Source organism: Saccopteryx bilineata, chromosome 6 (genome assembly GCF_036850765.1).
Source record: "Saccopteryx bilineata isolate mSacBil1 chromosome 6, mSacBil1_pri_phased_curated, whole genome shotgun sequence".
NCBI lineage: Eukaryota > Metazoa > Chordata > Mammalia > Chiroptera > Emballonuridae > Saccopteryx > Saccopteryx bilineata.
The window spans coordinates 208,266,831-208,280,023 of NC_089495.1; the positions used below are offsets into that span (position 1 = coordinate 208,266,831).

General features: G+C 53.5%; 1 protein-coding gene across 2 annotated transcripts in view; it reads right to left on the reverse strand.

The window, feature by feature from the left end:
• The window catches only part of DNAAF9 (dynein axonemal assembly factor 9), a 95,464-nt gene that overhangs the window by 67,503 nt on the left and 14,768 nt on the right, over window positions 1-13,193 (reverse strand). For both annotated transcript variants that reach the window (XM_066237076.1, XM_066237074.1), the window contains exons 3-7: window positions 8,877-8,996; window positions 5,262-5,386; window positions 4,450-4,546; window positions 3,420-3,526; window positions 610-687 (exon numbers count right to left, since the gene is read on the reverse strand). In XM_066237076.1, coding sequence (XP_066093173.1) covers window positions 610-687; window positions 3,420-3,526; window positions 4,450-4,546; window positions 5,262-5,386; window positions 8,877-8,996 — 527 coding nt within the window. The remainder of the gene's footprint in view (window positions 1-609; window positions 688-3,419; window positions 3,527-4,449; window positions 4,547-5,261; window positions 5,387-8,876; window positions 8,997-13,193) is intronic.

The following is a 13,193-nucleotide window of genomic DNA, read 5'->3' on the forward strand; positions in this document are numbered from 1 at the left end:
TCACTGGGGGACCTAGGCTTCGTTCAGTTCTGTTCGGGGCTCCTCTCACCCGGAATTCTCCCTTCGAAGTTCAGACCAGAAATTGGCGCCTGACTCTCTAGTCTAGGGGCTGGCAAATCACGGCCTGCGGGCAAGCCGCCTATTTTCGTACAGTGAGTGTCCTTGTGACACAGACACGCCACCTGGTGCAGCCGCCCTGAGGGCTCCGAGTCTGAGTGCTGCTATCTGGTCTTTTCACAGAACAGGCTTCTGACCTGTGCTTTCATTTATCCTCGGTCCCCTTAAAGTCAGCTTTTCTCACCTTCTCACGCCAAAGAAAGAGCGCAGAAGGAAGGACACCCCGACAGTGTTTCTCCCGAAGTCCTCAGAAGAAAACCTAAACCCTGGGCCAGGCCGGCGGCCTTGGTGGCACTCGGTGGCACTCAGGTGAGGCGTTCCCGCGTCCCCTCTGTCCCTCAGGGTGCTCAAGACAACAATCGTAGAGGAAAAGGCTCCTTCTTTCGACTCAAGTACCCTAAGATATATACTGCGTTTCCTCAAGTGACACGCACTCGGCAGGTAAGTGACCTGGCTGTGGTGTTTGCACGTAAGACGCACTGGGTTCCTTACTTCTGAAAGCAAGCTCTCCAGAGACACGGGGTCCATCTTGCTGTAGACGGTCCAGAGGTCCACACTCACGTCCTGCAGCTGCCAGGCAGGGGCAAAGACGGAAATGACAGGGTCAGTGCCGCCGGACAATCCGGATCACTCCCTGACATTCAGAAATGACTATCTTGGTGCAAGCTCAGCGATTAGAACAATGAATGAAATTTTTATCAATTACATTAGCACCTATACATATTAATAAATGCTGTCCCATTCAAAGACACCATGTTTTCAAAAACTAGAGGGCATTTCTTAAAATATCGTCAATCATGGACACGTGTATATTTATATATACATATGTTTATGTATAATACGTGCATATATATATATACACACACACTTTTTACTTTTGTTTAAAATAAAAGTTTAATTAAAATAACACATGCCCATTGTTTTAAAAAATCAAGTATAAAAAAATTTGTATTCTCTACTCCAACCTTTCACAAACTCTACTAGTCTCACACTCCTCAGGGGGCAACCACTTAAAAGTCTTTTAACAGTTTCTCCTGGAACTTACCTCTGTATTTTGTTCTAATGTGCTTATCATATCACGAGTTCTTGATGTATCAGCTAAGAAACTAAATACTGACTTATGGCAGAGATGCAGCTCTGCTACAACCAGCCCCATTCCCACACTTTGTTTACACACACACACACACACTTCCATCATCTGATACCATAACATCATTTTTGGTTATGTCAGTAATTACTGGTTAGAGCAGTGGTTCTCAACCTTTCTAATGCCGTGACCCCGCAATACAGTTCCTCATGTTGCGGTGACCCCAAACCAAAAAATAATTTTGGTGGCTACTTCATAACTATAATTTTGCTACAGTTATGATTCGGAATGTAAATACCTGATATGCATTATGTATTTTCCGATGGCTTTAGGCGACCCCGACCCACAGGTTGAGAACCGCTGGGTTAGAGTGTCAAGACCATAGATACCTCATTTACAGCAGGCCAACCATATACTACTACACACCCATTTTCTTTTTTAAAGAAATTTTGTTCTCACTAGAGCTACCAACAGCTTCACTTTTTCACTTGCATAATTAAAAAAAAATCCATTCTAAAGTTTTTTTTCTAACTGCCCGTCTCCCAGTTTGCGAGTATGCTCACACTAGGGTTTCCCAACAGCAGCCCTATTGTCACTCTGGGCCACATCTTTCCTTGTGAGGGGGCTGCCCGTGCACTGTCGGGGGCTTAGCAGCTGCACCACCACCCCTAACTTTGCCCAAACAAACCAAAAGTCTTTTCAAACATTGCTAAATGTCTCTGGGGGGGGGGGGAGGGTGTGGGGAGGGGCGGCAAAAACATCCTGATTGAGAAACCAGGCTTACACATATCAAATAATCCGCCTTCCTCTTCCTCCTGCCTCCTCGGATCTGTTCTGTACACTTGCTGCACAACCATCGCTCCCACTGGGGGGCTCCTCTCCTGGAGGTCTCGGGTGATGGAGCACGGCTCCCTCGTCGCCTCTTTCTTAGCTCACGCCCTTGTTTGCTGGAGCACACCCCGCAACAGCTCTCTCAGACAAGGTTAATGAGAGGCAGAGCTTTCTGAGTTCTAAAATGTCCTTATTCCGCTCCCCCTTTCTGATTTATCAGTCATGGACGCACTCTGCGTTCTTCTGGATTCTTTGTTCTGTTTATGCTTCTGCTTGGATAGCTTCTACTGCTGAGGTTTCCAAAGTACCGACCTTTTCTTCTGCGGTGTCTAATCTGTTAATCCCACTCAGCGTCATTTTCACTTTGGACACTGCGGTTTTCATCATCAGACGTTCAGTTTGGGTCCTTTCCCTATCTTTTTGTTTCTGTTTCACATGTTCAGTCTCTTCTACAGCCTCTTGAGCTCCTGGAACACAGCTGGAATTCCTGTCCCGATGTCTCCGTCTGTCACTTCAAATGTGTCTGTCACCTCTAGGTTGGTCTTGACCGACTGATTACCTCATTGCCGGTCATGTTTTCCTGCTTCTTGGTAAACCCGATCGTATTCGGATGCCAGGCCTCGGGAACGGCACCTGGTTGGGTGCAAGTTTGTATTCCTATCAACAGCCTTGAGCTTTCTTCTGGGGTGCAGTTCAGTTACTTGCAAACAGTTTGATCCTTTCCGGTTCTGGCTTTTGTGATTTCTTCAGAGGGTCTAGAGCTGATTAGTTTCCATTACCAAGGCAAGACCCTCTAGAGCAGCGGTTCTCAACCTGTGGGTTGCGACCCCAGCGGGGTCGCCTAAAGCCATTGGAAAATACATAATGCATATCAGGTATTTACATTCCGAATCATAACTGTAGCAAAATGACAGTTATGAAGTAGCCACCAAAATTATTTTTTGGTTTGGGGTCACCGCAACATGAGGAACTGTATTGCGGGGTCATGGCATTAGAAAGGTTGAGAACCACTGCTCTAGAGGGCTCTGCCCGGTGCCCCGTGAATTATGGTGGTTTTGTTCCAGTCTAACCGGTGGGACGAGGCACTCCCCGCTCTCAGCACGCACCAGGCACTGTTCTCGGTGACTTTCACACGTTTTCTTTGTCTCCACCCATCTCCCCACCTTTGGTGCAGATGCAGAGACCAATACCCCGCTGAACATCGGGCACGGGCCGGCAGCAGGGGACACCTGGTAGATCTGGGCAGTATTTCTTCTTCGTCACCCTAGCTGCTTGGTCTCAGCAGACTCTCGACCCAGGAAGTACCCCGGGATCCACCTATGCTGAGGGCCCTTCGGAAAACCAGGCATAAGTCTTGCTGTTGTTGTTTGTTTTTCATACATACCTCATATTTCATGGTAAAAAATCCATCCCCTCCAATGCCCTCGAGTGCAAAGGCCTGTACAATCGGCCATTTCTCCACTACAAACATATCAAAGATCTGCAAGTGACCTAGAGGAATCAAATGCAACATGTATCAAATACCGTCCTGGACCTAACAGCAGCCCACACCTGATCTAAGGTGACCAGACAGGCCTTCCTCCTCCCAAGTTCACCGCGGCCTCATCCAGCAAAATAAAATAAAAACAGATGGATCAGGTGAGACATCAGCGCTAGAAACACAAAGGGAAAGCCGAGGAAAGTTTAAACCACAAACAAGTGACATCAATTCTCATTTCTCCGTGGTATATTTTTACATTCTATTTTTGTAAGCAAGCAAACAAAGGAAGTAAACACACACACACACTCACACACACTCTCTCACACACACACTCACACACACACACTTACACACACACACACACACAGGCCCATCACCTCTGAGGCATCAGCCAGTGGATATCATTATTAATGGACCCAGCTCGGCCCCTCCCCGTTAGCCTATTCAAACAACTTCCTTAAGGGAAAATTACCGAATAAAAAATTTCCTTTTCTTACAGCAGTATCTTCACTGTGCAAGATTTTTTTTTTAATAAGATACAAGCACTGTTAGACTTGATTTTTTCCCTCTCATTCCACCCATCGCTTCTGAGCCTCACGGTCAGCCCGTCGTGACCAGCTACCTGACTTCGACTCCTCAGCACCAAGAGGCCGCACGCCGACACGACATGCAACCAGGGTACAGACGAGGGGGGCAGCTCTGGCGGGGAGCCGTCAGTCCGTCCACCTGACTGCAGGGAGCCCACTGTGTTGCTGCAGAAACTGCACTTCTGAATACAAGCTTGCCCAGGAAAAGTTCCCAAATTCCTTACGTTCCTTTCCGCGTCGGCCTCTGACTTCAGTGACAATAGCTCGCCGGGTTTCCCAGCCGACCGCCCCCCGAGGAGAGGAGAAGCAGGAACAGGCGACTCCCCCGCCCGCCGCCCGGCACTCACCTTGGGAGCTGTACGGAACGCCGATCCGACTGCAGTCTCGAACCATGTCCACAAAGCTGGCAATTTTAAATTCCTCTGCGGCCTCTTCATCCTCATACTGAAGACGAGGGGAATCGGAAGGGAACGGGGCCCCGTGAGACGTCACGCAAAGCCCCCCCTTTCCTCCGTGCTTTCATCAGAGTGTTGCCCCCCAACAACACTTCACAGACGGCCATACCCAGAGGGCGTGTCCAAAGCCAACGCTGTATTTGCTGGTCAGGAACGCGGCCCGTCCCTGATCTCACGCCCCACGCACACACATCAACTCAAAATAGACCAGAGACCCTACAGGTGAAACCTGTCCTCAAAAACCCCCCAGACGCTCACAGGGAAAGAAGGATTCCTGACCCCCTCTCCGGTCACAATTTCCATGTGGTCCTGAATCTCAAATCCCCAGCTGATCCCTCAGCCAAACCCTTGAAACGGGCCCAGAGGGAAAGAGACACAGACACCCCAGAAATCCAAACACGGAAATGTCACGAAGCCGGTCCCCTTCCCCGCCCGGAGCAGGACGTGGGCGCTTAGCCCCGGGACAGTGTGTGTGGGGCTGGTGACAAGCCTGTGCCAGGTCCCACCCTGCAGGGTCCCTCCCGTCTCCTCGCCCCGTACGGTGGCCAGCCGCACGGTGAAGTGGGAAACGCCCCCCCGAGACGAAGAACCTTTTCTGGGTAACCACTCTCTGCACCTGGTCTCTTCAGGGGACTCCCCTTGCGGACCTACACGTCCCCGGGAGACTCTTCCCGGCGGGCGCTCGCCGCGCGCCCCGCCCTCACCTCGCTCTCGGTCAGGCAGTGGCAGTGCAGGTTCCTCCAGTGCGCCACGCAGGGGAGCAGGTGGCGGTAGTTCACGGGGTTGCAGTACAGGTGCACGCTGTCCGGTTTAATCAGCACGATCACATCTGCGAGGAAAGCAAAAGGTAACACCCGGATTGTCAAAGGCCATCTTTCTCTCCTTTTTTTTTTTTTTTTGCCCACAGAGTTGTCTTTTTTTTTTTACAGAGACAGAGAGAGAGAGTCAGAGAGAGGGATAGGGACAGACAGACAGGAACAGACAGAAATGAGAAGCATCAATCATTAGTTTTTTGTAGCGACACTTTAGTTGTTCAATGATCGCTTTCTCGCATGTGCCTTGACCGTGGGGCTACAGCAGACTGAGTAACCCCTTGCTCAAGCCAGCGACCTTGGGTCCAAGCTGGTGAGCTTTGCTTACACCAGATGAGCCCACGCTCAAGTTGGCAACCTCGGGGTCTCGAACCTGGGTCCTCCACATCCCAGTCCAATGCTCTATCCACTGCGCCACCGCCTGGTCAGGCAACCCACAGAGTTTTATTAAAACGACTTCAGAGGCCCTGGCCGGTTGGCTCAGTGGTAGAGCATCGGCCTGGCATGCAGAAGTCCCGGGTTCGATTCCCGGCCAGGGCACACAGGAGAAGCGCCCATCTGCTTCTCCACACCCCCCCTCTCCTTCCTCTCTGTCTCTCTCTTCCCCTCCCGCAGCCGAGGCTCCATTGGAGCAAAGATGGCCCGGGCGCTGGGGATGGCTCCTTGGCCTCTGCCCCAGGCGCTAGAGTGGCTCTGGTCGCGGCAGAGCGACGCCCCGGAGGGGCAGAGCATCGCCCCCTGGTGGGCAGAGCGTCGCCCCCTGGTGGGCGTGCCGGGTGGATCCCGGTCGGGCGCATGCGGGAGTCTGTCTGGCTGTCTCTCCTCGTTTCCAGCTTCAGAAAAATACAAAAAACAAACAAACAAAAAAAACACAAAAAAACGACTTCAGAGACGACGCAACAGAACTCCACCCTGAAAACTCCTTTATTTCGGCAACGTCCTTCCAAAGGACGCAAGAGCATGCAGTGTGGACAGCAGGGACTTCCTCGCTCCCCGTGTGGATGCTCCCACCGCGGGGGCCCCCCTCTCGTGACGGCCGGGCAGGCCCAGGGTAAGTATGAGGAACGGCCTTCGGGGTGCTCTGCAAAGCGCAATGCAGTCGGACTTCGGTACCGGACCCAGCTGCGCTCTGCACCACATACGACCGTGACCCGTCCCCCCGAAAGACGTCAGCGCCGACAGCTCTTGGCTGCCGGCTCCTCTGGCTCCAGGGACAAGGCCCGTTCGCTCTGGGAAGGGTCACCGTGTACAAGGGTGAAGGCTGCACGCAGGAAAGGCCGGGAGGAAGGAAGCAGAGGCAGGTGGACGGGGCTTCTATAAATAGACCAGCAGCTCGCAGATTTAAGGGCTGTGCATCCGTGGGTGGGCCAAATAAACAAAGCAGTCCCCAGAATGCCAATAAACTCAGAAAAACTGGGAGAGCCACAGGACGGGGCAGGGCTACGGAGCTGTCAGGCTCCCAGGAGAAGGGCGGAGAGGCTCCGTTCCACAGCCCCGCAGAGAGCAGAGCCGTCGGCAGGAGGGCAGGAGGGAGGCTGGGGCGGCAGGGGCGGCAGGGGCAGGGCGGTGCCAACGCTGTCACACCGCAACGGACCGTAAAGCTACCGCAGCGCAAGCCCACTGCCCACTGACTGCAGCTGCCCGCACAGCTGGGTGGCCTCTTGAAACAAAGCTCCATGTTAGTGGCCTTTTCAGCCACTCTGAGCGACACATGTGGTCAGACCCACGTTGCTCTAGGGGGCGCCGTCTGAAGCGGCTTTTTCCGCGACTGACTCTCGGGCACGCCCTGGAGTCAGAAGGTGGTAAGCGGTGGGGACGGGGTCCCGTCTCACCCGCCGGGTTTCACCCTCTAGAGGAGCCCGGCCCTGAGTCACAGGCAGACCCCCCCCCCCCCCCCCCCCAGCCGAGGACTGGAAAGGCTGACGTCACGTGCAGGGCCTGGGCCTTCCTGCCTGACGTGCCACATACTGCGAAGAATTCAGTAAAGGAAATACTGGGGCCCTGGCCGCTTTGCTCAGTGGGTAGAGCACTGGCCCAGCGTGTGGGAGTCCCGGGTTTGATTCCCGGCCAGGGCACATAGGAGAAGCGCCCATCTCCTTCTCCACTCCTCCCCTCTCCTTCCTCTCTGTCTCTCTCTTCCCTTCCCTCAGCCAAGGCTCCATTGGAGCAAAGATGGCCCAGGTGCTGGGGATGGCTCTATGCCTCCGCCTCAGGCGCTAGAATGGCTCTGATTGCAGCAGAGCAACGCCCCAGATGGGCAGAGCATCGCCCCCTGGTGGGCGTGCCGGGTGGATCCTGGTCAGGTGCATGTGGGAGTCTGTCTGACTGCCTCCCCGTTTCCAGCTTCAGAAAAATACCGCCCCCCCCCAAAAGAAAGAAACCATTAATCCACCCGTTGGGATAGACACCCTGAAGGACTGCACTCCAGAACTCTTTCACAGACACGGGACCAGGGTTTCCCGACCTGGGCACTACTGCCGTCTGGGCCGGATTGCTCTTTGTGGAGGTGGTGGTGGGGGCTGTCTGGAGCCTGTACGGAGGATTTGTGGCATCCCCGGCCTCTGCCAACTCTGCCTAGTTATGGCAATCAAAAATGCCTTCAAAATATTGACAAATGAAAAAAAAAAAACTTGACGAGTGCATGGCCCCTGGGGAGAGAACCAACCCCCGGTGAGAACCACACAGTGCTGGGTCCACACAGCGAGATTGTATCGACACCAGATGTTGGCTCTTGTGCGTGCCCTGACTGCCTCACAAGGGCTGTCTGTCTCTCGGCCAGCTGGACCGGGTCTCTCTCTGTCTCCTGACCCGCCTGGCGGACAAGCTGCGAGGCTGAGTCTGAGGCGGCCGAGAGCGGCCCTGGGCACCGGCTGCAGGGGGCCATCGACACAGGGCGGGTGTCTCCCGGCTCAGGAGGGAGGCGATGGAGGCAGAAAGCCCTCATTGTTGTCACGGGCAGCGTCATGAATTAAAGTCACGCAGGAAGCAATCCCCAAAGACGGGGCAGGACAAAGAGCCTCTGTCCGATGCCGGAGAGCCGCACCGAGTCTTCCTTGTGGGAGAGCCCAGCCCTGACGGGGCTCCCGCTCTGAGCCTCCCCGGCGTGGACGGACGGGCAGCCGGCCACTCAGCGGGGGACGGAGAGCCCAGCACTGGGGTTTGACTTCTCTCTCTGAGGCTGATCTGCCTGGTCAGCATATCCTGGAAACGGCTTGTTGCTCATCTAGTCGCTTACTGTCCAGCGGGTGACTCCCAAGAGGGTGACACCACTTAAAATATCAGCAAATATTTTTTTGGAAATATTTTTTTGGAAAGGAAGAGAAATAAATGCTGCTTTCTATTAATAAAAAAGTAAAAACGTCCTGGGGCTTCAGGCTATTTTAAATCTGATCATATATATATATATATATTTTTTTTTTTTTACCATAAAAAGACAAAGCAGTAAAGGACCCAAAGAGAGAAGTCACCTATGGCTCTTTCACAAGAGTTTACCGACGTAACACTTACCGTCTAGGACTTCTTCGGAAAACCCCGTTTTCTCAAAATCGCTGGTATTCTGATTGTACAGACCAAACAGAAGGTAGTTTGCCAGCTCCCGGCAGCCTTCGTTGTACCTGCTGTCGATCCCTGCAAGGCAAGAAGCTCTGGTCAGCTGCCCGGCGCTCCTGCCGGGGGCTCAGCGGAACCCCGACGGCTTGGGGCGAGGCGCCAGTGTGGCCCAGGCTTCCTCCTCCAGGAAGCAAACCACGCAACCCTCCCAGGAAGAAGCCGGCCTCAGCCCCGAGCGGCGTCCCTGGATTCAGGAGACAGTCAAACAGCACAGGTTATCGAAACTGTTCATTGCCAAAAAAAAGCAGTTCTCCAGGACGGACGGAACCAGAAAATGTCATCTTAAGTCCTGTCGCGGCTGGTTAAGGATTTTCAGCTGGAGCAGGAAGAGGCTGTCAGGAAAAGATTCACTTTTCCAAAGGACCTCTACACCCAACATGTGGGATCCGATCAAGGAGGTTTAAGGTGGTTTGAGACAAACTCAAAGAAGTGAAGAAGGGAGGACAGGTGACCAGGACCACACCCCTGCCATCATTTCACAAGCATCTGTCGGGGCGCAAGGCATTGGGCTGGGTGCCGGAGCGTGCGCTGGGCCCACCGACGGCCCTCGCGAAGTTTCCGGTCCCGTGGGGCTGGGTCAGAGGTAACAGGGACGTGACATCATCCTGCCTTGCAATGCCACAGACACACATACCACCTGGTCCCGAGCATCCGGAAGGTGCAGCTGGGGGTGCAGGCGGCAGCGGCTGTCTACGGGAGGCTCAGAGGAAGGAGATGGGGCTGTAGGAGCCCCAAGAATGGAGCTGTGGCTGGAGCCACCGGTCATTCAGACCAGAAAGGGCGAGGCACTGCCTGGGCCAGGGGGGCTCCTAATGTGGGAGACACACCCCTTCCTGGGCATACACACTTCCTGCCACTGTCAGCTGTGTGGCCGGGAAGAGTGACGCCTGGGCAGCAATGAGCATGCTCAGGGCCCAGGTCCTGGGCTTCTAATACCCTTCCCCAGGGCTTCTAGTACCCTTCCCCGGGGCTTCTAGTACCCTTCTCCAGTGCTTCTAATACCCTTCTCCAGGGCTTCTAATACCCTTCTCCTGGGCTTCTAATACCCTTCCCCAGGGCTTCTAGTACCCTTCTCCAGGGCTTCTAATACCCTTCTCCTGGGCTTCTAATACCCTTCCCCAGGGCTTCTAGTACCCTTCTCCAGGGCTTCTAATACCCTTCTCCTGGGCTTCTAATACCCTTCCCCAGGGCTTCTAGTACCCTTCTCCAGGGCTTCTAACACCCTTCTCCAGGGCTTCTGATACCCTTCTCCTGGGCTTCTAATACCCTTCTCCTGGGCTTCTAACACCCTTCTCCTGGGCTTCTAATACCCTTCCCCAGGGCTTCTAGTACCCTTCTCCAGGGTTTCTGATACCCTTCTCCAGGGCTTCTGATACCCTTCTCCTGGGCTTCTGATACCCTTCTCCTGGGCTTCTGACACCCTTCTCCTGGGCTTCTGACACCCTTCTCCTGGGCTTCTAACACCCTTCTCCTGGGCTTCTAACACCCTTCTCCTGGGCTTCTAGTACCCTTCCCCGGGGCTTCTAGTACCCTTCTCCGGGGCTTCTAGTACCCTTCTCCGGGGCTTCTAACACCCTTCTCCGGGGCTTCTAGTACCCTTCTCCGGGGCTTCTAGTACCCTTCCCCGGGGCTTCTAGTACCCTTCCCCTGGGCTTCTAACACCCTTCCCCTGGGCTTCTAATACCCTTCTCCAGGGGCTTCTAGTACCCTTCTCCAGGGCTTCTAATACACTTCTCCAGGGCTTCTAATACCCTTCTCCTGGGCTTCTAGTACCCTTCCCCTGGGCTTCTAACACCTTTCTCCAGGGCTTCTAACACCCTTCTCCAGGGCTTCTAATACCCTTCTCCTGGGCTTCTAGTATCCTTCCCCTGGGCTTCTAATACCTTTCTCCAGGGCTTCTAATATCCTTCTCCAGGGCTTCTAGTACCCTTCTCCGGGGCTTCTAACACCCTTCTCCGGGGCTTCTAACACCCTTCTCTGGGGCTTCTAACACCCTTCTCCGGGGCTTCTAGTACCCTTCTCCAGGGCTTCTAACACCCTTCTCCTGGGCTTCTAATACCCTTCTCCTGGGCTTCTAGTACCCTTCTCCAGGGCTTCTAATACCCTTCTCCAGGGTTTCTAATACCCTTCTCCTGGGCTTCTAGTACCCTTCCCCAGGACGAGAAACCAGGGCGCCTTGGAGAACCGGCTGATTTTGGGACCGACGCAGGCAACAGGGGCAGGAACCCTGGAGCATCTTACAGTGCCCGGAAGTACAAAGGGCTAGACAGACAGATGAACACAGAACTCTTTGAAGGGCATATGTAGAGGAAGGGACGTAGACAACAGGACCCGACTGTAAGAGCTCCAACCGGCCCACGCCAGAACAAGATGAAGTAGCAGCAGATCATAACTCAAAAAAAAAAAAAAAACCAGCCTGACCTGTGGTGGCGCAGTGGATAAAGCATCGACCTGGAAATGCTGAGGTCGCCGGTTCGAAACCCTGGGCTTGCCTGGTCAAGGCACATATGGGAGTTGATGCTTCCTGCTTCTCCCCCCCTTCTTTCTCTCCCTTTCTCTCTCCTCTCTAAAATGAATTTAAAAAATTAAAAAACAAAAAAACAAACAAACAACAAAAAAAACCAAACCCCCCCCCCAAAAAAGCCTGACCAGGCGGTTGCGCAGTGGATGGAGTGTTGGACTGGGATGCGGAAGGACCCAGGTTCGAGGCCCCAAGGTCACCAGCTTGAGTGCGGGCTCATCTGGTTTGAGCAAAAGCTCACCAGCTTGGACCCAAGGTCGCTTGCTCCAGCAGGGGGTTACTCAGTCTGCTGAAGGCCCATGGTCAAGGCACATATGAGAAAGCAATCAATGAACAACTAAGGTGTCGCAATGTGCAACGAAAAACTCTCCATTCCTGTCTGTCCCTGTCTATCCCTCTCTCTGACTCTCTCTGTCTCTGTAAAAACAAATAATAAATAAATAAAAAGTAAAAAAAAACAACCAAAAAACCCCCAAAAAGCAAGGCTGACCGTGCCAAGGGGTGATGAGGCAGTACGAGAAAGGGAACACTCTCGTGAACTGCGGGTGAGAGGATGAAACGGCACAACCGCCTGGTCTAACAGTGTCTGTGGCAGCTTTGTGTCTAACGGGCCAACGGCAGACACTCAACGCCCACCCACAGCTGACCGGGTCAGCAAACTGGCGCAGACGTGCCCCGAAATCCTCATCGCCGACAGAAAGGGACGACCTGCAGACACACACCACAACGTGGGTGGACCTCGGAACAACTACGCTCCGTGAGGAGAGGGCGGGTGAGAAGACCGATCCCGGCTGCGTAACTGCAGGAAACGCCGGGAGGGGCAGCGCGACAGGAGAGCGTCCCAGCGGCTGCCTGGGACTGGGGGGGTGGGGGGGCAGAATGCAGAGCTCACAGAGGGAGCAGGGACTCGTGGTGGGCGATGGTGGAGCTCACGGACCTGCGTGTGCTCTGCCCAGACGGGCGGTGGTCATTTTCACACGCCTGTCAAAACTTGCCACATTGTAACTTTACATGTGCGCAGTTCACCCTATGTTCATTATGGTGCCAGCAAGCCATTGTAACAAAAAAGTCAGCAGAAAAATCAGAGCATTTCCTACAGCATAGCAACGAACTGACCAGTGCCCGCGTGGAGGTGAGTGTGGCCGGAGCTGCCCTGAGGGACAGAGAGTCCAGGGGTCAGAAAGCTGGACGCAGCCCACCGACCAACCAGCAGTAGATAATCTGCCACAGCAATTCTCGTGACCCAGAAAGGCAGAATCCGCGGCCCCTCAGAACCCGGCTCAGAACGTGCCCGCCCCCACGCTGATTCCCTGTGTCCCCTGCCCATCAGTTCTGTCCCGAAGGCTGACGACCTTTTTTTTTATTACCTCCATCTTCACACCCCACCCCAAACACCTGCATCTCTGCAGCACTGTCAGCCTATATTCAAGCAGTCAATCTGATATTTTAAAGAGCTCCAGGACAGTCTATGGTCAAGTGAGAATTTTAAAAATTAGGTCAACGACAACATGCAAAAAAAATGTTCCTATCTGTGTTAAAAAAAAAAAAAGAAAAAAGGATACAGTTGACAATGTTATCTCTGGAGAGCGGGGAAACTCGGGTCATCTGGGATGGTTCGGAAACTCTATTCATTACTTACTCACGGATGGTCTTAACTTTTAAAATGACATGATATATTTTCATAATAAAACATT